This window comes from Ceratotherium simum, chromosome 3 (genome assembly GCF_057802395.1).
Source record: "Ceratotherium simum simum isolate JZ-2026a chromosome 3, ASM5780239v1, whole genome shotgun sequence".
NCBI classification, from domain to species: Eukaryota; Metazoa; Chordata; class Mammalia; order Perissodactyla; family Rhinocerotidae; genus Ceratotherium; species Ceratotherium simum.
The window spans coordinates 23,872,168-23,894,986 of NC_141902.1; the positions used below are offsets into that span (position 1 = coordinate 23,872,168).

Sequence of the window (22,819 nt, forward strand, 5' to 3'; positions counted from 1 at the left end):
GGAGGCCATTCATGACGGGTGGGAGGGAGGCAGTGAGGTGAGATCCAGACTCTAGGACCCTTGCATGGGCTGTTCTCTCGCTGTCCTAGCACATCGACGTCCAAAGCCTCACCCCGAGCGGGTCAGGGACCACGAACCACCTCTCAGGACTCCGCCTCAGCAGTCGGTGGCGAGTCCCATCGGGTCTGCCGGCCACTGCTTCGGGGCATCCACTAGCCGCCACCCGCTCCGTCTCCTGGACAGTCACTGGGCGCGCGCGGCGGGCACCGCTCTCAAGTCTCCGCCCCAAACTTTCCCAGAGACGAGCGGGCGGCCCGGCGGCGACTCTTATCCTGCAGGGGCGTCCGCGTCCTCGTAGCCTGGCCTCGGTCTCAGCCCCAGCTCGGGAAACCACCAGCAGAGCATTCCCGCGGCGCGGCAGTGGGGGCGTGGTCCCCACCCGGCTCCAGGAAAGGAGCTTTCTGCCGGGCTGAGGTCCCCGCGGGTGAGGGCGGAAGTGGTAAGACTGACGTGTCCCGGGCTGCTCTCCTGATCGCCGGGCGGGCCCCCGCGGGGGACCGGCTGGTCGAGCCTCGCGGGGTCCCCAGAGCCGGGCTGGGCCCCCAGCTGTAGAGAGCTCATCCGGGAGCACTTCTCCGAGTCGAAGGCGCTGTGCTCCGTGGTGCGGCCGCAGCCGCTGCGATCAGGCACGGCGGCGGCCAGCCCGCGGAGGTCGGCCGCAGGTCCTCTCCGGGCCGCCGCTAGCGCGCTGCTCTGGGGGAGACCCCGGCAGGAGCCCAAGGGCAGCTACGGGGCCGCAGAGGCCGCTGGGGCCACCTCGGCCAGCCCTTCCCGCGCGGTGAGGACCCCGGGGCTGCGGCGGGAAGGGGCCCGAGGTGCGAGGCCGCGTGGCGTTGCCATGGAAACGGGCTGGGGCGCGCGGGGAGGTGCCCGGCAGGCGGGCTGCGGGAGGAGGGAACCCCAGGTTGAGAGGACTAGAGAGCAGAGGGGCCCAAGAGCCCAGTCTTCGGGGTCGAGACACATGGTGTGGTGTGGGGGTCGGGAGGTGGCCCCCCGAGGGACCAGGGACAATGGGCGAGGCCAAGGGGAGGAGTTGGAGCTTTGGGGCGTCAGTTCGAAGGACCTGACCTGGGGCGTCATGAATTGATCCCTGGTTTCCATAACCGCTGGACTGCCCCAAACAGGTTCTGCTGCCTTCAGGATGACAGTCCTAGGGCATCTTCGAAGTTGGAGCTGCCAGTGGTTGCCACTCCTGATGCTGCTGCTGGGCACAGGCCATGAGCCAGGGGTGGAAGGTGTGACACACTACAAGGCTGGAGACCCCGTCATTCTCTATGTCAACAAAGTGGGACCCTACCATAACCCTCAGGAGACTTACCACTACTATCAGCTTCCAGTCTGCTGCCCTGAGAAGATACGGCACAAAAGCCTTAGCCTGGGCGAAGTGCTGGATGGGGACCGCATGGCTGAGTCTTTGTACGAGATCCGCTTCCGGGAGAATGCAGAGAAGAAGGTTCTGTGCCACATGCAGCTCAGTTCTGCACAGGTCAGCCTCTCCACATTGGCTAGAACTTAGGCATCTCTCCCAGGGACTAGTAACAGTGCCTTACATTTATGGTTTTCAAAGCACCTTTATGGAAATGATCTGACTTGGTTCTAACTACAACCCCATGTGGCAGGCAGGGCAGGTGGTATTATTTGCATTCAGTTGACGAAGAAACCCCTACTTGCTCAGAAGTAACTTTTTCAAGACTACATGGAAAGTGAATTACAGCTAATATTAGCTATAATATTAGAGCCCAGGGTTCCTGACTCCAAGCTTCTCTGTTGGTAATAAGGTCGCAACTATCACTCCTGCGTAGTTTCCTTCCATACCTACGTCTTAGCTCTGTCTCAGCTGGCTCCTTTACACTCTACTTAGTCTTCCCTGTCACGCTTTTTTCCTTAGCAAATCCTATCTTAGGGCACTTTTCCTTAGTCTACTCCAGACCTTCGTACACCTTGCGTGTCTCCTTTTTCTAGGCCTTAACCCTGTTGAGTCATACTTGCTCTTTTTGGAGAATCCCAACATATTAGGGTCTAACCCAGTGGTTCTCAAGAGGGGGCAATTTTCTCTCCCAAGGGACATTGGCAATGTCTGGAGATATTTTTGATTGTCACTACGGGGGGCGTTCTCCTGACATCTAGTGGGAAGAAGCTGGAGATGGTGCATCTTACAGTGCACAGGACAGCCCCCCACAACAAAGAATTATCCAGCCCAAAATGTCAGTCATGCCGAGGTTGAGAAACCCTGCTTTAACTCTATGCCTGGGGAGGCCCTGTCTGACTCCTGGCTTGCTCTTTGTAGGTGGAACAGCTGCGCCAGGCCATCGAGGAACTGTACTACTTTGAATTTGTGGTGGACGACTTGCCACTCCGTGGCTTTGTGGGCTACATGGAGGAGAGTGGCTTCCTGCCTCACAGCCACAAGATAGGTCTCTGGACCCATCTGGACTTCCACCTGGAATTCCATGGAGATCGAATTATATTTGCCAATGTCTCAGTGCGGGACGTCAAGCCCCACAGTTTAGATGGGCTACGACCTGATGAGTTCCTAGGCCTCACACACACTTACAGCGTGCGCTGGTCTGAGACTTCAGTGGAGCGTCGGAGTGACAGGCGCCGTGGTGATGATGGTGGTTTCTTTCCCCGAACACTAGAAATCCATTGGTTGTCCATCATCAATTCCATGGTGCTTGTGTTTTTACTCGTGGGTTTTGTGGCTGTCATTCTCATGCGTGTGCTTCGGAATGACCTGGCCCGGTACAACTTGGATGAGGAGACGACCTCTGGAGGTGCTGGTGATGACTTTGACCAAGGTGACAATGGCTGGAAAATTATCCATACAGATGTCTTCCGCTTCCCTCCATACCGTGGTCTGCTCTGTGCTGTGCTTGGTGTGGGTGCCCAGTTCCTGGCCCTTGGCACTGGTGAGGTCATAAAAATTAATCAGAGATTTCTCTCAAGGGGTAGAACTAAGTAGGTGGCTTGTTCAGAAAAGATCTGCAGATCTTCACCTCTGTCCAAGGTGAGGGCCAGACCTAAGGGGTTGGGTGGCTCTAGCAAGGATGTGTATATTCTGTTGTGGGTTTTCTGGGCCATAGAATTAGGCGGTATTGGTTTGCTGGAGGCCCTGGGTCTGGGAGAATGGGGGCCAATTCCTCTGAAATTGCCAGAAGACAGATAGGTGAGACCTAACACAGGCTTTCCACTTACCACCCTGCAGGCATTATTGTCATGGCACTGCTGGGCATGTTCAATGTGCACCGTCACGGGGCCATTAACTCAGCAGCCATCTTGTTGTATGCCCTGACTTGCTGCATCTCTGGCTACGTGTCCAGCCACTTCTACCGGCAGATCGGAGGCGAGCGTTGGGTGTGGAACATCATTCTCACCACCAGTCTCTTCTCTGGTGAGGACTGCCTTTTCCCTGGTGGGCTGACTTGGGAACTTGGAACACATTGTGGAATCTGGGATAGAGTCAGAGTAAGACTGGGTTTCAGAGCCAGGCAGCCTGACTCTAGAGCTTATATTCTCAACCATTACACTGAAATAACACTTTTGAATTTATTTTATTTTTTTTATTTTTATTTTTTTAAAGATTTTATTTATTTATTTTTCCCCCCAAAGCCCCAGTAGATAGTTGTATGTCATAGCTGCATATCCTTCTAGTTGCTGTATGTGGGACTAGGCCTCAGGATGGACGGAGAAGTGGTGCCTCAGTGCGTGCCCAGGATCCGAACCCGGGCCACCAGCATCGGAGCGCGCGCACTTAACCACCAAGCCACGGGGCCGGCCCTGAATTTATTTTATTTTTTGCTGAGGACCAGTCTCCCTGAGCTAACACCTGTTGCCGATCTTCCTCTTTTTGCTGAGGAAGAGTCGCCCTGAGCTAACATCTGTCGCCAATCTTCTTTTTTTGTATGTGAGCCACTGCCACAGCAGGGCCACTGACAGACGAGTGGTGGAGGTCCACGCCTGGGATCTGAACCTGGGCCACCAAAATGGAGCATGCTGAACTTAACCACTAGGCCACTGGGGCTGGCCCTTGAATTTAATTTTTGATACTCCCTTTTTTTGTTTTCCGTTTGTGTATTTTGGAGGTCGGCCACCCCACTCTAGCCTTTCAAGCCAGCATGTCCTTTCAAAGGCAGTAGTAGTTTGCATTCTGAACATTTCATGTTCCCAATCCTAAGTGTATGATTTATATTCTGTCACATTTATGTTTGAACCAAGTCTTGAAAATAGGGCCTTAATCCAAAGGAATGGCTCATGCTAGGAATCACTGATGCTACAGCAGGACAGGCCCTTGGAGGAGGTGGATTTGTGTCACTCTTAGATCATTATGTAGCAGCTGCCTTGATCCTTAATGGATAGGGCAGGGCGTGTGGGTAAGATAAGGAAGAAGGAACAAGACATGAAAGGGTGGAGTCGGCCTGGGAGCAGGATGTTCCACCCCTCTCCCCTACAGGTCCAGTCTGATTGGGTGCCCCCAGGGATGTAGCCCTTAGTGCTGACCCTCCCTTTGGGGGCCCATCCCTGCAGTGCCTTTCTTCCTGACATGGAGTGTGGTGAACTCGGTGCATTGGGCCAATGGTTCGACACAGGCTCTGCCAGCCACCACCATCCTGCTGCTTCTGACAGTCTGGCTGCTGGTGGGCTTTCCCCTCACTGTCATTGGAGGCATCTTCGGGAAGAACAACGCTAGCCCCTTTGATGCACCTTGTCGCACCAAGAACATCGCCCGGGAAATCCCGCCCCAGCCCTGGTACAAGTCTACTCTCATCCACATGACTGTTGGAGGCTTCCTGCCTTTCAGGTATCCTCCCTTTGTTCCATGGCCATCACTCTCAGGTTCCTGACCTTAACTTTTCCTTTCCCCACTCACCCCACACCCTGACCCAACGTCAGTGACAATCCCTGGGTCAGCTATACCATTAAGAGATCACTATGTGGTTCCCCTTTTCTCCAAGCAGGACTGAGCTTGAATCAGTTCAAATATGAGGGTGTCTCACGTGTAAAGCTCTCCAGAGACATTTCTCTTTTCACCGTGGGCCTGGTTTCTGACTTGAGTATCCACAGGCAGCATGTGGGGCTTAAAGCCCATTTGATTACTCATTCAATTTGTTGAGTACCTTTTAGTGTGAGGCAGATAATACAGTGGAAACTAAAACAGACAAGATCCCTGCTCTCGACTTATCAGAGAAGATGTTCTTGAAATGAGAGCAGCTAATCATAGGTACGAGAATCCCCATCAAGCCAGGAACTCCAGGGCAGGGAGTAGAGTGGACCCACTTTCCAGTGACCCAGTAACATGGAGGGGTGGTGGCTGGATTTTGGCCTAGCCACTGTGCTGTCAGTGCACAGCCCTTTAATGCTGTGTATCGTCTCTTCTCTTCACAGTGCCATCTCTGTGGAGCTGTACTACATCTTTGCCACAGTATGGGGTCGGGAGCAGTACACTTTGTATGGCATCCTCTTCTTTGTCTTTGCCATCCTCCTGAGTGTGGGGGCTTGCATCTCCATTGCGCTCACCTACTTCCAGTTGTCTGGGGAGGATTACCGCTGGTGGTGGCGATCTGTGCTGAGTGTTGGATCCACTGGGCTCTTCATCTTCCTCTACTCAGTTTTCTACTATGCTCGGCGCTCCAACATGTCAGGGGCGGTACAGACAGTAGAGTTCTTCGGCTACTCCTTACTCACTGGTTACGTCTTCTTCCTCATGCTGGGCACCATCTCCTTTTTTTCTTCCCTCAAGTTCATCCGTTATATCTATGTTAACCTCAAGATGGACTGAGTTTTGGGTGGCAAAACGATTGCTCTTCTCCCCTTTCTTCATGCCCCCTTGGTCACTCTTACCAACGTCTCTCCTGATTGAGTGACTGAATTGTGTGATGGCCTTGTTGCCTTCCCCTTTGCCATTTGGGCCTCCCTTCCCCAGAGAGGGCCTGGAAATTATAAATCTCTATTATATAAGGAGTATATATTTGAACTTTTTAAGTTGTCTTTAGTTTTGGTCCTGATTTTTCTTTTTACAAATATCAAAATAAAATTTATTAAGAAAAAGGATCCCGTAGTTGGAGGGTTTGGTCTGGATATAGGAACGCGAGCCCTGCCATTAAGGGCACTGTCTCTTAGACAGCCGGGGCGGCCGCGGAATGCACGGAACTGGACTTCTCCCCGGAGGTTGGGAGCTCTCGGCTGGGAGACGCCACATCGCCAGGGCGCTGTTTCCGCGGCTCGGCGGGCGCTCAGCCCACCGGAAGTGGCGGAGCGGAGCTCTTTGTGCGAAGCGAGTTGAATCACCCTGGCGACGGGAGGGGCGCCGAGCAACGCCCTTTCCGCCGGAAGTGGGTTTCAGAGCCTCCACGTGCCGTCCCTCCTCCTCCCGGCCCGGTAGCGGCGGCTCCGCTACTGCCATGGAGCCCGCCGGCCTGGAGCAGATCCTGCGGGAGCTGCTGCTGCCGGACACCGAGCGCATCCGCCGGGTACGGGGCAGGGGGCCGGGCAGGGGCGAGCGAGAGGCTGCGGGGAAGACCCGACTCACCCCCAGGCTCTCCCCAGGCCACCGAGCAGCTCCAGACCGTCCTTCGGGACCCCGCCACTCTGCCCGCGCTCTGCGACCTGCTGGCCTCCGCGGCCGACCCTCAGGTGAGGCTCCTGTCCTTCCCGCTGGGCTCCCTGCCCCTACGCCATAGGTCAAGCCCCAGCTCCTGCCCCCGGTGGCCCGCTCAGCACCTTCCTGCCGGACCCTCACATGCCTGCTTCCTCGTCCCAGATCCGCCAGTTCGCGGCCGTGCTGACCCGCAGACGACTGAGCACCCGCTGGCGGCGGCTGCCGGCGGAGCATCGGGAGAGGTGGGCTGGGCCAGGGGCGGGGCGGGGCCAGGATGAGGCTGCTCTGGGGCGGGCTGGGTACCAAACACCTGCCACCTGTGTTCCAGCCTCAAGTCCCTGGTCCTCGTGGCCCTCCAGAGAGAGACAGAGTAAGTGCCTACCCGCCTCCTCTTGGGATCCTCACTCACTCCAGGCTGAGACCGTCTCTGGGTTTCTGCCTTCTCTTTCAGCTCCAGGCTGGGACTTGGGGGGCAGAGAGTTCAGTGCTAGATCAAGGGTGGAGCAAGGATTCTAAGGCTGTGTTGAAGACTAAAGTTCTTGAGCATGGGCTGTGATGGTTTGCCAAACCTGTCAGAAGAATGGAACTGAAATTCAGTCTGAGTGAGGTCAAGCTCACCAGATTAAACACCCCCTGTGCTGCTGGTTTTCCTCTGAGCTGCTGTCTTATGTGTCCCAGCTTGGCAAAGAGTTTGTGCCCACACCTGGAGGTTTCTGTCCTGACTACCCCATGGAGGCAGGGCCAACGTGTGCAGGGGAGGGTACTGGAGGGTGATTGAGGGTGGGCGGGAATCTCTCCTGTTTGCAGGCATTCTGTGAGCCTTAGCTTGGCCCAGCTCTCAGCCACCATCTTTCGAAAGGAAGGCCTGGAAGCCTGGCCTCAGCTCATGCAGCTTCTTCAGCACAGTACCCACAGCCCCCACATCCCAGAGAGAGAGGTACTGTCACATGGTTGGTGAGAGGGAGGGACCGAGAGGCTGGATAGACCATGTAAGCTTTTCCTTCTCATCCGTTACTACTGGACAGATGGGGCTTTTGCTACTAAGTGTGGTGGTGACCTCCCGGCCCGAGGCCTTCCGACCCCACCACCGGGAGCTTCTTCGGCTTCTGAGCGAGACCCTTGGTGAGGTGGGCTCTCCCGGGCTCCTGTTCTACTCCCTGCGCACTCTGACCACCATGGCCCCTTACCTCGGCACTGATGACGTGGTGAGACGTGGGCCCTCACCTTCCCTGGCTCCCTGTCCTCGGCCTTCACATCCTCATTCTTGCAGGGTGCAGAGCTGCTTCAGGGTCTTTCTCTGTCTTTTGTACTTCTAACAATTGAGAGGGGGTACTGTGGGTGGCTGTGCCTGGGCTCCTCCTGTGTCCAGGCTTTGAGGAAGCTGCCAGCTTCTGGGGCCTGAGATTAGGCTGCATCGTGCTTTCTGTGATTCAGCTCATCCTGTGTCCTCCAGCCTCTTGCACGGATGTTGGTGCCCAAGCTCATCGTGGCTGTGCAGGCTCTGATCCCTGTAGATGAGGTGAGGACATTTGGGCAGGGGCTCTGTTGGAAGGAGAGTGCGGGAGTGTCCAGCCTGGTCCACTGAAGAAGAGCGTGGTAACCCTATGACTCGTCTGTCTGGCAGGCAAAGGCCTGTGAGGCCCTGGAGGCCCTGGATGAATTGCTGGAGTCGGAGGTGCCGGTCATCACCTCCCATCTCTCTGAAGTCCTCACATTCTGCCTGGAGGTGAGCCTGGGGTAGGCACGGCCCCTGCTGCTTGTTCTGCTGGGAGTTTCGTTGCCTGTCTCTGATTTGTGTTAGTCTCCGGGCAGGTGGCTAGAAACGTGGCCCTGGGTGATGCAATACGTGTGCGTATTCTCTGCTGCCTCACTTTCTTGGTCAAAGTCAAGAGCAAGGTGAGTGCCCTCTGTCGCACATCACCTCACTCCCATCTCCACCCCTCGTCTCACTCCTGGGGCTTTCTGTCCATCTCAGGGTATCTGAAGTACCATAGCTAAAATGTTCAAGACTTGGTCTGGCCTCGTCCCAGCTGCTGACTGGGAGATTGGGAATCTCCTGCCAGACCCCTTGTGGCCTGGAAGGCTGGAATCTTTAATGTGAGACCATCTTGGGAGCAGATTCTCAGGGACACCATTCCACCCTCCCTCTCCAGGCCTTACTCAAGAATCGTCTCCTGCCACCCTTGCTGCACACCCTTTTCCCCATCATGGCTGCTGAGCCCCCTCTGGGCCAGCTGGATCCTGAGGACCAGGATTCAGAGGAGGAAGAGCTGGAGATTGGACTGGTGGGGGAGACTCCCAAGCACTTTGCTGTACAGGTGGGTGTGGGACAGGGACAGGGGCAGGGGCAGGGCGTTATGTGACTGTGGGAGGTTAGGGTAGAGATGGGGTCCAGCAAAGTCTCCCTTTCCTTTTTTAGGTCGTGGACATGCTGGCGCTGCATTTGCCCCCCGAGAAGCTTTGTCCCCTGCTGGTAAGTGTGTCTTGGTCCTTCCGGTGCCATATCCGTCTGATGTGCCTAGTCCCCTGAGGCTGAGGCTGTTGGGCTGGTAGGTGTGGAGAGCCTGTTGCCACAGGAATGGGCAGCCTCATGCCAGGGTTTCAGGAGATTGCAATCTGCTGTCCTAGATGCCCATGCTGGAAGAGGCCTTGCGGAATGAGAGCCCATACCAGCGCAAGGCTGGGCTCCTGGTGCTGGCTGTGCTGTCCGACGGAGCTGGCGACCACATCAGGCAGAGGTGTTCATTCCCCTGTCCTGGAGTGAGGGTGGGCCATGGGGAGGAGGGCCACATGGCCCATAGCAGTCTTCGTCTATGCTTGTCGTTTGAGCCTGTCAATAGCATATCCTGCCACTCTCCGAAGTGTCCTGGTTTAAAAGATAAATGGCTACCCCAGCTATAGGGACTAGGGGTTGGTCCCCACCATCTGGTGACAGAGAAAAACCTTAGTTTTCCTAGGGGAAACAGGAGACTGGCTCAGCCTAGGACTCTTGGGTCCTGCCCCTTGGACTACATCCTCTTGTCTTGCCCCATCCAGACTGCTGTCTCCATTGCTGCAGATCGTGTGCAAGGGCCTGGAGGACCGATCACAAGTTGTGCGCAATGCTGCGCTGTTTGCCCTGGGCCAGTTCTCCGAGAACCTACAGGTTAGCAAGGCTGAATGTGGGCAGCCGCCATTTCAGGATCCCACCCCCCCCATCCCAGGGACCAGCTTCCCCTCAGCTTCGTCTCTTCAGGCATCCGTGCTGCCATTGGCACTTAGGTGTGTGCCCTGCGGTTGAGCTGACTCAGGGCCCTCTTTCTCCTTCCACCAGCCCCATATCAGCAGTTATTCAGGGGAGGTGATGCCACTGCTCCTCGCTTACCTGAAGTCAGTGCCTCCCCGGCACACACAGCACCTAGCCAAGGCCTGTTATGCCCTGGAGAACTTCGTGGAGAACCTAGGTAGTGATGGCAATTGGGGGTGCAAGGGAGAAAACGTGGCTGTAGCTTTGGTTGAAGGGGCAGGATGTGCAGCTCCCTGAACGACTGCCCAAGGTGGGGAATGGGGGGTGGTGGGACCCCAAGGAGGCTCAGCCTGGAGGTGGGAGTCCTGGGTTGGTTGTTAGAGGAGTGCCCTTTCCCACAGGGCCTAAAGTGCAGCCCTACCTTCCGGAGCTGATGGAGTGTATGCTGCAGCCTCTGAGGAACCCCAGCAGCCCCCGGGCCAAGGAGCTGGCTGTGAGCGCCCTGGGGGCCATTGGTGAGAAGGAGGCAGGTGGTGGGGCACGCGGTTCACCCAGAGAGCCTGTAGCAGGTGGTCCCGCTTCCCCTCCAGCTCTGATTCTGTCCTTCCATCATGCAGCCATGGCTGCCCAGGCCTCCCTGCTGCCCTACTTCCCCACCATTATGGAGCACCTGCGGGACTTCCTGTTGACAAGCCACGAGGACTTCCAGCCTGTGCGGATCCAGAGCCTGGGTGAGTAAGGGGCTCGTAGGCAGCATTCCCAGGACCAGGGAAGGGCCGATGCTCACTTGTTGTTCACAGAGGTCTCCCCGAGGAGAGATCTCCCCCAGGGCAGATCTCATGGAAGAAAGCACTTTCTGCAGTGTACCTAGGGAGTAGGTGGGGTTTCTGAATTCCCCCCAGCTGCCACCTTTCGTCCCCCAGGTCTTGGCCCTGCTCACCTCTGGCCCAGCTCCACGTCCTGGTGCTAACCAAGCTCTTGCCCCCACAGAGACACTGGGGGTGCTGGCACGAGCAGTGGGGGAGCCCATGAGGCCCCTGGCTGAGGAATGCTGCCTGCTGGGGCTGGGCCTCTGCGACCAGGTAGACGACCCTGACTTGCGGCGCTGCACGTGAGTGAGCCCTCCCCCTCCCCCACCCCAGATCCCAGTCCCTGGTTTCCCTGGCTCCCCCTCCTGTCTGGCTACATCAGGCAGGACTCGACAGCTTCCACCTGCCTCCACCAGGTACAGCCTGTTTGCAGCCTTATCAGGGCTGATGGGTGAGGGCTTGGCGCCCCACCTGTCACAAATCACCACACTCATGCTGTTGTCACTGCGTTCCACCGAGGGCATTGTGGTGAGCAAAGAGCGGGTGGGCTGGGCTGACTGGGGAAGGCCAGCCCTGGGGTGGGATTTATCTCCTGGGCCCAGCCGAGCCAAGGTCCCTGCTGTGCCTCCTGTGTCCAGCCTCAGTACGACGGAAGCAGCTCCTTCCTTCTGTTTGATGACGAGAGCAGTGGGGAGGAAGAGGAGGAGCTCATGGACGAAGACGAGGAAGAGGAGAATGACTCAGAGATCTCAGGGTGCGGAGGGGTGCCATTCTGGTCAGAGGAGTCCTGGCTTTGGACAAGGAGCCAGTGCCAGATCTGCTGCTACCGGTGCCTGATCGCTGCTACCTCCCCACCTTCCTCTAGGTACAGCGTGGAAAATGCCTTCTTCGATGAGAAGGAAGACACCTGTGCTGCCCTGGGGGAGATCTCGGTGAACACCAGGTGAGCATCGGTCCTTCCCTGGTCCTGGGAACCCCGCCTGGGAGCCCCTTCCCCATGGCCTTGTGTCTGTCCACAGTGTGGCCTTCCTCCCCTACATGGAGAGCGTCTTTGAAGAAGTATTCAAACTGCTGGAGGTGAGTGTGCCAGTGGGAGGTGTCTGAGGGCTGGAGGCCCTGTGTTCGCCCTGCACACAGCAGGCACATCCCACCCCCCTCATCCCGCAGTGCCCTCACCTGAATGTGCGGAAGGCAGCCCATGAGGCCCTGGGTCAGTTCTGCTGTGCGCTGCACAAGGCCTGTCAAAGCTGTGCCTCAGAACCCAACACTGCTGGTGAGAAGAGGAGGCTAGGGCCAGGCTGGGGCCTCTGGAAGCAGGGGGCGTGAGGGAAGGACAGGGCCTGACCGTTGCTTCAGCCCATAATGTCCCCAGCTCTGCAGGCTGCCCTGGCCCGGGTGGTGCCATCCTACATGCAGGCAGTGCACAGGGACCGGGAGCGCCAGGTGGTGATGGCCGTGCTGGAGGCCCTGACGGGGGTGCTGCGCAGCTGTGGGGCCCTCACACTGCAGCCCCCCGGGCGCCTTGCTGAGCTCTGCAACGTGCTGAAGGCCGTGCTGCAGAGGAAGGTGAGCAGCGCAAGTGGGCTGCGGGGTGAAGAGGGCCTGCCCCCAGGTAGGGATAGTCACAGGCTACAAGTGCAGCTTCCCCCTTCCCCCCACCCCATGGAAGGCGAAGAGGCAGGAGAACCCAGGCTGAGCTGCGCTCCCTCTTCCCACAGACAGCCTGTCAGGACGCTGACGAGGAAGAGGAGGAGGAGGACCAGGTGAGAGCTAGGGGTGCAAACTGGGACCAGGCAGTTCGGGTGGTCTCCCCAGGGCAGGGTGGACAGTGCACATTGGCTTGAATTGGGGAAGCCAGGGTGCTGAAGGATTGGTAGGGGCTCCAGATGCTGCCGCCCTGCTCCCACTAAAGCAGTGGGGGTTCAGGGAAGGCTTCCCAGACGTGGGTGTTCAGGGTGGGCTTGGATCGATAGGTGAGAGTAGGGGGCTCAGGAGAAGAAGCTGGGCTGCAAACAAGCCCAGGCTGGGAGGGGCCAGTCCTGTCACCAAGGGCAGCCCCAGGGGACTACCTGAGACAGGGGAGGGGCGTGGTGGGAGGTGCCCACAGTTGCAGAGCTGGCCCTGCTGCTCCAGCCCCTGACCTGGCCCCACAGGCTGAATATGACGCCATGTTGCTTGAGCACGCTGGTGAGGCCATCCCCGCCCTGGCAGCCGCGGCGGGGGGAGACACCTTTGCCCCCTTCTTTGCCGGCTTTTTGCCGTTATTGCTGTGCAAAACGGTGAGTGCTGCATCCTCTGGCTTCGGACCCCATTCCACCCATGCACTCTGTGCCCAACCCCCATGCAGTCCCAGACCAGCTGACTTGCACTCCTCCCCCACCAGAAACAGGGCTGCACAGTGGCAGAGAAGTCCTTTGCGGTGGGGACACTGGCAGAGTCCATTCAGGGCCTGGGTGCTGCCTCCGCCCAGTTTGTGTCCCGGCTGCTCCCTGTGCTGTTATGCACCGCCCGGGAGGCAGACCCTGAGGTGCGGAGCAATGCCATCTTTGGGCTGGGTGTGCTGGCAGAGCATGGGGGCCGCCCTGCCCAGGAGTATCCTTGGCTTGCTGGATGGGGTGGGGTGAGGTCTGAAGGGTATCCCTGGGGCTCGGTGATGGGAGAGGTCTGCCCATGTGCCTGTTCCTTGACTGTGGACCAGACACTTCCCCAAGCTGCTGGGGCTCCTGTTGCCTCTCCTGGCGCGGGAGCGCCATGATCGTGTCCGTGACAACATCTGTGGGGCACTTGCCCGCCTGCTGATGGCCAGTCCCACAAGGAAACCGGAGCCCCAGGTGAGGGATGGGGCATCAGGCAGGCCCAGGAAGCGGAGGAGGGTGCAGAGGGTGAGGGGCAAGGGGCCAGAGCCGTCTGTATGTCCAGGTGCTGGCTGCCCTGCTGCATGCCCTGCCCCTGAAGGAGGACTTGGAGGAGTGGGTCACCATAGGGCACCTCTTCAGCTTCCTGTACCAGAGCAGCCCTGACCAGGTAACCTCGATGTTGGGGCCCTCGGAGCGGAGCTTGAGGCTCCAGTCTCAGTGACAGGCAGAGTTGGCATCAGTTGTAGCTGACTCAGAGTGACAGTTTAAGCCGCCCTTCCCTGGCCGTTTCCACCCTCTGGTCTGAGCCACATTTCCTAGACCAGGGCTCTTTCAGACTGTGTTCCATGGAGCCTGGGTACTCTGGGCCACCCCACGGTCCCTTCCAATAAGAGCAGCTCTGCTTTCTGAATGAGATTGGTCTGTACCAAGTGGCTAGGTTTGGACTTGTGTCCTGATGTTCCTGTGTCCATCACCTTTGTCTTGCACCATTAGAGGCTATTATGTTGGTGGAGCTCCTGGGTGTCGGGGCTTCTTTTGGTCTTGAGGCCATGACTTTAATCATCTTTAGTCACAATCCCCTGTCCTCTCCCCCGCAAAATTATTACCAGTGTTTCATGGGCCTTTGTCCCGTTTCACAATTGTCTCAGATGCCTATGCATCACTGTCAGGCTCAAACAGCCCTTGTGGGAGACTCTGCCTCTCCTTGGCCTCTGCCACCCACCCCAGTCCAGGGCCTGGGGTGCCACTGCCCCTGAGTCAGCCCTTCTTTCCCCAAAGGTGGTAGACGTGGCTCCTGAGCTTCTGCGTATCTGCAGCCTCAATCTGGCTGACAACAAGATCCCACCAGGTGAGGGCAGCAGTTGTGGGCAGGGCTAGGGGGAGGCGGGGCTGGGCAGCAGGGCTCAAGGGGCCTGGGGCAGCTGGGGTTGGGGGCCAGTCCTCCCCGCATCTCTCCCTCTTCCCTCCCCACCCAGACACCAAGGCCGCGCTGCTGCTGCTCCTGACGTTCTTGGCCAAACAGCACGCCGACAGCTTCCATTCAGCCCTGGGCTCACTGCCTGGTGACAAGGCTCAGGAGCTCCAGGCCGTCTTGGGCCTCACCTAGACTGGGTGCTGCAGCCGGGCTAGGGAGAACAGAGCCCGCCCAGGTCCCAAGACCACCTGTCAGCCCAGTTCCAGTTTAGGCCTTACCAAAGACTCTGGCCTCATTCCCACCTCAAGTCTCAGCCCTGTTTGCTGGCTTATGGGGGTGTCCCTGGGGCTGGATCTGTTATGCTGTGGGACAATCCAAATGGAGCTGTGACATCACACTGTAATAAAGGGATTCATGTTCTGCGTGAACCGTAGCTCTGAGAACAGGGAGGGTAGAGATGCATGTTCAGAAATGAGGCAGGCAGGGGCTGTTGAGGCAGAACATAGTTTAATGTAGCCAGTTTCCTGGCAGCTCTGTAAATTGGCTCTAACCACAGTGGAATCGGGGTCCTGGCTGGATCAGAAGGCGCCCGTATGGCTCCTCTTGCTCCACACGGAGGATCTGCTGCGCTGCGAGCACTTGTCAAGAGGGGAGGAGAGAGTCAGTCAGAGAGCGTCCCTGTAGCTGCATCTGGCCTGTGTGTCCCCTCCCCTCGCACATGCACACACATGTGCCCACGCTCACCCAGGAGCAAGTAGAAGACGCGGGCGGCCATCCTGCGGGGGCTGAGAGGTGGCACCAGGCTGCTGAAGTCAGGCACCCTCTTGGCCTGCAGCTCCAGTGCCACTGCCCTGTGGGGATCAAGAGCGGTTAGCTGAGGCCCAGCCCGGGCCCACCCCAGTGAGGCACCCCCTCCCTGGTACCTGTGCACGGCCTCCAGTGAGAGCATCTCAGGCTCCGGGGGCAGCACCACAGGCATCTCCATGGGCACCTCAGGGAGTTCGGGAACCACGGGCAATGCAGGGACCTCTGGGAGTTCCGCCTCAGCCCAGGCCCTAGGAGAACATGCGAGTCAGGTGGAGCAGGAAAGGTGGCAGCTGTGATGGTGACGAGGGGCAAGCCCATCCTAGCCACTTCCCCACCTGGCCAGGGCTGCGGCCCGAGCTCACTGGGCTGGGTGCTTACCAGCGCTCTTCCGGGGGGACGAGGCTGATGCGGGTCTTCTCTTCCTCAGCCATCTCTAGGGAGAGCTCTGTTGGGGGAGGGGAAGGTCCTGAGCGGGTGCTTGGATCTGAGCAGTTGGGACCTTGGGGTCACCTGGTCAAACTGGATGCTAGAGCTGTGCAGGGACTTGTTAACACACAGTGGGGAGAACTAAAGAGAATCCATCTATGCTTCCTTGTTAAACACTCCCTCTGACCAAAACTGTCAGCAGTAGGGGTACCAGTTTCCCGGGACAGTGGTCAGGGTGGTGGTGTCTCCACTGTTCCTTCTTCAGGTGCTTACCTGCAGACACCATGAGGGGCACACTGGGCTCCAGGGCCTCCCTCAGGACCTGGGGACCAGAGAAACAGCACTGAGACCCCAAGTGTCACAGAAGTACCTGGGGCAGGGGTGAGGCGGTCCCAGCCCTGAATCGGCCTCGGCTCCAGGACAGGACCCGGCACGGCTGCTCACGTGGGCAGAAGGCAGCCTGCCGGACCTCGGGCAGAGCAGACAGGTCTCACCAGGAAGGAGCGAGGGTGCACTGACCTCGATATCACTCGGAATCTCAATCTTTCTCCTTTCCTCCTCAGCCGCTAGCTCCCTCTCAGCAGCCTCCTCTTCAGGCTCCATGGGTGGCCAGAGTGCTCTTGGGGGTGGCTGGGCACAGTGGGTCCAGAAAGCCAGCAGTTCTGGGGGTAGCCGGCCAGCTGGGAACAAGGGGGAATCAGGTTTGAGGTGTGAGGAACACCAAGAGCAAGGAATATGGGCTCAGAGGATCCCACATGCCAGCTCCCACCACTGCTTACAGTGAGTCGGGATTCCGAACAGCTCTCCGGGGCTTCTGATGGTCCTTTCGGGAGGCTGCACCATTGGCTGTGCGGTGGGGAAGGCCGAAAGCCCGGTTAAGAGGGAGCCGCTCCTCACTGCCCTTTTTCCATCTCTGCAATGCCTTGTTCCAGGGCCTCTGGCCTTTCAACTCTTTCAGGCTCATGCCCCTGCCTGCTCCACTCATTGCTAAGAGTAGGACTTTTTAAATTGGTGCCCATGGTTGTGCTGGGCGGGGTCACCAAGGAAGGCTGAAGAGCTGTGCATGTGCAACCCCCCAACCATGCACTTGGAGTGATGTTCCCAGTGCCTCCCCAGGAGTTGAAAAGCCCAGCCATGCACTCGCCCCAGGCCCTCCCTACCGCCCTCCTGCCAGCAGAGCCTGGGTGCACTCACACACTCCCAGCAGTGGGCTCTGACGTGCAGTTGTGCCTGGAATTTCTCCCGGGAGATCTGAGTTTCCTTGTCCCAGAACAATAACCGGCGGCGGCGGCGAGCAGGTGGGAAGACTGGGGGCCTCCTCCGCTGAGTAGGGAGCAGGGGAGGGGGCAAGGCTACCCATGACTCCTTTTCCCGTCATCCTGGTGGACTGCAAACAGGCCCCATACTCCTGCCCTTAGAGGTGCTCTGGGAAGGGGCTTGGGCACAGCCTCCTCCAGGAGTGTGTGTAGCGCCTACCCTGCATGAGGGTCCCCATCTGGGAAGTGCAGGCTGGATGAAATGGGGTATGGTAGGGGCACCTTTTACTAATTTCAACGAAGGCCCGTGTAGGCTAGCAGTGGCCTTGGGCTTGGGAAAGCTGGTAGGAGCAAGCAGCTCTGGGAGAGGAGAGCGAAGGGGAGGAGGCTTGCAAGGGTACTACTCACCTCTGGGCTGATTGGGGGCGGCAGACGCAGCTCCCGCAGTGGGGTCACCTCTGCAACAACACTCAAAGTCTCAGCTCTGCCCTATACCCTTCGCCCACAGCCCCCCGGGCCAGAAACTAAAGGGTCCTCCCTTCAGCAAGTTGAAATACAGGGCTCTTGTCTGCAGCAGGTGTGTAGTGCTCCCAGGAAGGACCCAGACGTGCCGGGCACTCACCAGGAAGTAGGGCCTCGGGCTCCCAGGCTGGCGGCTTCAGCTCCTCAGGGGCCAGGACCAGGCCTGGAAGTGGCTCTGCTTCCACCCTGAGGAAAAATGGGCAAGAGAAATGAGAACACCCCTCCCAGCACTGACCCCCTACCCAGCCTAGAGGTTCCTGCCCTTACGGTGCAAGAGCTGCAGGTGAGACCGGGGGAACTATGGCTTCCCGCTCTGGGACCCGGGGCTCCTCCTTGGGCTCTGCAGAGAGAGGATCAGGGCTCAGAGCGAAGAAGAGAAGAGATGGTGGCACCGCCCAGGCCCAAACTGCCCATGTCAGGGTCCTGACTGTCCGGTGCGGGCGGGCCCTATGCTGCCAATAGGCCTACCCTCTAACAAGATAGCTTCTTCTTCCTCAGCAACCAGCAGCTCCAATTCTCGGCGGCTGATCTCTGGGAGTTCCTTTTCACCCTGTCGGGAGAGGAAGAACAAGGAGAGGGGACTGGATTCCATTCCTGAAAAAGGCAAGTGGATCTAGGGGACTGGTTCTGAGAGGCGTGCCACAGGGCCGGGCTGAAGCCCACTGGGTGCTCAAGTGCCAGGGGTGGGGAGTAGGGAAATGGAGAAGGAGAAGGCCAGACAGGAGTAGATGCAGGGCGCTGGGCCATCAGAAGCAGGACTTGGGCCTCAGGCTCTGTGTGCAGGGAGACCACTCACCTCAATAGGCAGTATGCGTATGGGCTCTGCCTCCAGGAGGGTGATGGCCTCGGGAGACACCACAGTGACTGGGATCCTGTCTGGAGGGGCAGGGAAGTCACACCAGCCCCTCTGCTGCTTTCCAAGTTCCCACACCCATGTGGTGAGGCGAAAGCATGGACTCTGCAGGCAAGTCAACCTGGGTTCTAGTCAGGCCTAGGCCAGTCACTGGCAATCTGACCCCGGATATGTTGCTTAGCCACCATGGGCTTCGCTTTCCTTTCTCATCTGAAAAATGGGGATAAGAATTCTGATCTCATAGGACTCTCGCGAGGCTGTGATGACATTACACACATAAAGTACCCCTCACAGGCCTGGCTCTTAAGAGAAGCTCAAAGATGGTTATTTCTTCAGCTCTTGGACCTCCCTATGCCTCTCGCCAGAAAGAAGGCTCTCTCTGCTCACCTGGCTTCCTAGGCACTGTAGGGACTTCAGGAGGGATCTCCTCAAGAACTCTCTCTGGGATCACAGCCTCTAAGAGACGTCGAACCTTTGGGGAGGCAGTGGGGACAAAAGATAGGGTTCAACTTCAGCCCCTTGCTTTCCCACTTTCATAACCTTATCCAGACAATGGACAGTAACACCTCTTTATGCCTAATTCCTGTGGCACTGCCATCTGCATCCACGAACCCACTCGCCATCTGGGCTCCTTTCCTCACATTCCTGCCCTCACTAGCACCCCCAATTATCTAGCCTTTGTCAACCTGTGCAAGAAGCACTGCATCTTTTTTTGTGTGTGTGTGAGGAACATCAGCCCTGAGCTAATATCCATGCCAATCCTCCTCTTTTTGCTGAGGAAGAGTAGCCCTGGGCCATCTTCCGTGCCCATCCATGCCCATCTTCCTCCACTTTTTATGGGACGCCGCCACAGCATGGCCTGACAAGCGGTGCGTCGGTGCGCACCCAGGGTCCGAACCGGGGCCACCAGCAGCGGAGCACGCGCACTTAACCGCTACGCCATGGGGCCGGCCCCACTGCATCCTTATATTAAGTGTTGTGGGGGACACAGGGAACAGAGATGATTCGTTTTGTTTTTTTTTTTTTTTTTTTTGGTGAGGAAGACCAGCCCTGAGCTAAGATCTGATGCCAATCCACCTCTTTTTTGCTGAGGAAGATTGGCCCTGGGCTAACATCCGTGCCCATCTTCCTCTACTTTATATGGGATGCTGCCACAGCATGGCTTGACAAGCAGTGCGTCAGTGCGCACCCGGGATCTGAACCTGCGAAGCCTGGGCCACCGAAGTGGAGTGCACGCACTTAACTGCTACGCCACTGGGCTGGCCCCCAGAGACGATTCTTGATCTTAAGGAGCACACGGTCTAGTGGGGAGATAAGTTTGTAAAAGACCCCAGCAAGAGTCAACACAAAAGACAAATCAAGGCCCTAGTAATGTGCTAAGTTCCAGAACGACATCTGGTTCTGACTGGGAGTGGGATAAAGGCTTCATGGAAAAAGGTAGCATTTGCATCAGGTCTGTAAGGATATGTAGGACTTAACTGGTAGAGAGTGAGGGGTGACCATTATGGGTCTGGGAAACAGCACGAGCAAAGAAGTGAATGCGGCATCTTCAGAACACAGGAGCCAGACTGAAGTTTGGGAGCCTAAGATGCCCAGGGGATGTGCTGAGAGATGTCTGGGGATGGCTAGCCCTGGACCATGGCACGGAGGCCCTAAATGCTAGTATGCTCTTTGCCATGGGGAACCACTGGAGGTGTCTTTGAAGGAAGAGTAACATTGTCTAAGCTGTGGGGTGTTACGAATGGATGGAAGAAGGACATGGGGAGGGAAACCCAGTGCCAAGGGACGATGAGGGCCTGGATTAGGGCCTCAGCAGTGGGAACAGTGTGGAGGTGAGTAGGGACAAGAGCTGCCTCTAGGATGGTCCTGAATAGGTAAGCAGGGTGGGTTTGTCTGGATGGGTCCACCATGACAGTCCCCCTGTACTGACTCCTGTGGGGCTGAGCTGTGGCAGGCTTCCCCCCCAACCCCAGTGTCAGACTGGCACAAGAAAAGCACTCGCCTTCTGCCCTGTCAACTCATCAGTCTGAGTTTCCCCAGGGAATGAGCTCTACCTGAGGGATATTGAAAGGGCTAGGAAGTCTGGGATCCACAGACATCATCCCAAAGAAGGGGTCTGGAGCATCTTCCAGGGTCTCCATCATGGCCAGGCGGTTAGGAAGCAGCAGGCTGGGCCTGAGAAACAGTGTGGGCTGTCAAGGACTGAGGCTGAGGCTAAGCAGCAAGGTTCCCCACCAAAGGCTGGGTGGTCCCAGTCCCACAGGGACTAACTCACAGCTCAGGCTCCACCATATCGATGCGGATTTGCAGCTGGGCACGGTGCAGGCGCTCCAGGATGTGCTGGATGTCCTCTGTGGGCAGGGAGGGCAAGGTAGAGAGCCAGCCTAGCTGAGTCCCACTCAGTTCTGCCCCCCTCGGAGCCCTCCCAGCCTTACCTACGAGGTACTGGCATTGTTGAAAGTAGACCCGGATCACACCGATCTGGAGCTGGGCTGAGAGGTAGAGCGAGAAGCGGGGCCGCGGCAGGCCGGGCTGCGGGGGCTGCACTCGGACCAGCACGTAATTGAGGATTTCCTCGCTGGGGGAACAACGTGTCCTGATCACTGCTGCGCCAAGGATTGCCTACCCCAAGCCCCACAAGGACCGGCTCCAAGGACTGCCCACCCCAGTCCATCCCCTAACCCACCCAGGCCCCAGTCCACGCCTCCCTTTTCTGGGCCTTACCAGGTCTTCACCACGTTCACCTTCAGGTATTCCCGCTTCACCAGCCGGCTGCCGCGCGTCGCGGCCAGCCTGGAGGGATAGGGGTGTGGGGATGAAGGGAGCGTCAGACTGGGATCCCTGCGCGCCACTCCCCGCACCCACCCAGCCCCGCCGCCCTTACCAGATGGTGGCGAAGCAGCCGGTGTGGCGCTGAAGGACGTTGGGATAGTAGAACATCGTCCCTCCGGGGTTTCACCTTCGTCTCCACCACTCAATTCGAATTCTTTAGGGCACGGGATTTCCCAACACCGTGGGAGAGAAGTAAGGATCTGGACAGGTGGCGCGCGGGGTGGACCCAGAATACCAAGTAAATGAACTGGTAAACAGTTGGTGGATAAACGATGAGGCAGAAGTAAATGGAGGTGCAGGTTGGATACACAGGAGTTGGGACGCCCCTCTGACGGCCCTGAGAGGATTTGCACGCCGCGTGGGTGCTTCGAACTTACTGGAGCCTTCTGGGGTGGGTGCCAGGTTGGAGATGCAGAGCTCTCGAGAGAGGCCCCGGCTGTGAGCCAGACAGGGTCCCGAGGGAGAACAGGTGTCCTCCGCAGAGATGCCAGGCTCCGGAGCCTTTGCCGTCAGCTTGGGCCCCTGCAGCCCCTGCTGGGTCGCCTTCCCCGCGGGACTGGATCCCGCCGCAGGGAGCGCGCGCTCGGATGCTCTGCGCCTTGTTCCTCGTTAGACGGCGGCGGCCCTCAGAACAGCCAATGAGGACCGGGGTCGGCTTGGGAGCGCTAGTTCCGAGGCGCCAGGGAGCCTTCCTGCGTTCGAGGCCACAGGGGTCTCCCGAGGCCGGCAGCGAGCCAATCGGAAGAACCCTGCGCGCTGCCGGGGCCATTGTGAGGTGTCCTGACCAATGGGCTCTCGTTCTCGCGTCTGGGACTGAGGATTCCTCGGAGGCGCTGCTCTGCGGACCAATGAGCGGCGAGCAAACCCCAGCCTCTCCCTCGCAGCGAACCTGGTAACAGGGGCGCCTCAACCAGCTGGGGGGGTGGGGTCATGCCGGGGGCAACTGCCCTGGCCGGGTTCAGGCGCCTGACCTCCGGTTAGACCCTGCCCTCTCCCTCAGATCACACCAAGTAGCAGTTGACTGACTGTGCCCAGCCTAGGGCCTGTCGTGAGCTGGGGAGGTAGAAACGTGTGCGGTGGCCTTGGAGCCGCCATAGGTCGCTGGGGAAGAAGTCAGGTCTCAGAGGAAGCCGGGTCATTTCCTGACCTTGAGCCATTTAGGTTGTGGGCGTGCCTCTTCCGGCTGTTTTCCAGTTGTGAATGTTCTGGCTGAAACAGGCTTTAGCTTTGTTAGATGCAGGGCACACTTTTCGACCTACAAAAGCCATTTGTTTCAAATAACTCTGTGTGTAAAATTAAGTGGTGTGGTTGTAATTACAAATATCCCTTGTCCCCATGCCTCCTGCCTTTGCACAGCCGTTTCTTTAAGACTGGGCTCTTCCTGAAGCTATGCTGACCCTGTTTTATTTTGTTCCTTCAGTCTGGGAGCTCTTGAGTTTGGGGTCTTGTTTTTTCAATTAGCCCTGGAACCCAGCTCAGTAAATATTTGTCAAATGAATGTGCAATTGCCCTAAATTTACAACCACAGAATGTCAAGGCTGGAAGGGAGTTCATAGTCCAAGCCTTGCCTCTACAGCTGAGAAAAGAGAGGCTCATATTGACTCTTTCTCCCAGACCTCACAGCTCCTTAGTGACAGCCTGCTCTCCTGAATTCCAGTGTCC

At 57.9% G+C, this 22,819-nt stretch overlaps 3 protein-coding genes across 7 annotated transcripts; 2 read left to right on the plus strand and 1 right to left on the minus strand.

Moving 5' to 3' along the window:
* Window positions 1–326: 326 nt before the first annotated feature.
* TM9SF1 (transmembrane 9 superfamily member 1) lies at window positions 327–6,108 on the plus strand. Of its 3 annotated transcripts, none has more exons than XM_087423263.1 (6): window positions 327–499; window positions 1,185–1,546; window positions 2,348–2,969; window positions 3,266–3,451; window positions 4,585–4,858; window positions 5,443–6,108. In XM_087423263.1, exons 2-6 carry the CDS (start codon window positions 1,202–1,204, stop codon window positions 5,834–5,836), a joined length of 1,821 nt encoding a protein of 606 aa, XP_087279389.1. In that variant the 5' UTR covers window positions 327–499; window positions 1,185–1,201; the 3' UTR covers window positions 5,837–6,108. The 3 variants fall into 3 exon arrangements, with proteins under 3 accessions (XP_087279389.1, XP_087279388.1, XP_004421247.1); XM_087423262.1 differs by lacking the exon at window positions 327–499 and adding an exon at window positions 531–875; XM_004421190.3 differs by lacking the exon at window positions 327–499 and adding an exon at window positions 532–838.
* Window positions 6,105–14,889, plus strand: IPO4 (importin 4). The gene is made up of 30 exons (XM_004421188.3): window positions 6,105–6,527; window positions 6,604–6,690; window positions 6,818–6,897; window positions 6,984–7,025; window positions 7,463–7,592; window positions 7,681–7,860; window positions 8,109–8,174; window positions 8,280–8,381; window positions 8,468–8,551; window positions 8,809–8,973; window positions 9,075–9,128; window positions 9,284–9,393; window positions 9,692–9,800; window positions 9,969–10,098; window positions 10,283–10,396; window positions 10,499–10,612; window positions 10,872–10,992; window positions 11,107–11,218; window positions 11,329–11,444; window positions 11,556–11,633; window positions 11,710–11,767; window positions 11,858–11,963; window positions 12,063–12,256; window positions 12,409–12,453; window positions 12,844–12,969; window positions 13,074–13,282; window positions 13,389–13,521; window positions 13,610–13,714; window positions 14,326–14,395; window positions 14,523–14,889. The coding sequence occupies exons 1-30, from the start codon at window positions 6,198–6,200 to the stop codon at window positions 14,651–14,653; spliced, it is 3,501 nt and encodes a 1,166-aa protein (XP_004421245.2). The 5' UTR covers window positions 6,105–6,197; the 3' UTR covers window positions 14,654–14,889.
* A 28-nt stretch (window positions 14,890–14,917) lies between these two features.
* On the minus strand, window positions 14,918–22,263 carry REC8 (REC8 meiotic recombination protein). Of its 3 annotated transcripts, XM_004421922.3 has the most exons (19): window positions 21,210–22,263; window positions 21,050–21,118; window positions 20,761–20,903; window positions 20,601–20,676; window positions 20,380–20,500; window positions 18,713–18,797; window positions 18,269–18,348; window positions 17,941–18,022; window positions 17,740–17,812; window positions 17,573–17,658; window positions 17,359–17,408; window positions 16,889–17,017; window positions 16,474–16,540; window positions 16,214–16,374; window positions 15,968–16,016; window positions 15,647–15,713; window positions 15,385–15,516; window positions 15,206–15,312; window positions 14,918–15,099 (listed from the first exon to the last, which is right to left on the minus strand). In XM_004421922.3, exons 1-19 carry the CDS (start codon window positions 21,263–21,265, stop codon window positions 15,008–15,010), a joined length of 1,725 nt encoding a protein of 574 aa, XP_004421979.2. In that variant the 5' UTR covers window positions 21,266–22,263; the 3' UTR covers window positions 14,918–15,007. The 3 variants fall into 3 exon arrangements, with proteins under 3 accessions (XP_004421979.2, XP_087279395.1, XP_087279392.1); XM_087423269.1 differs by lacking the exon at window positions 16,889–17,017; XM_087423266.1 differs by having other exon boundaries at window positions 15,206–15,516.
* Window positions 22,264–22,819: the final 556 nt, after the last annotated feature.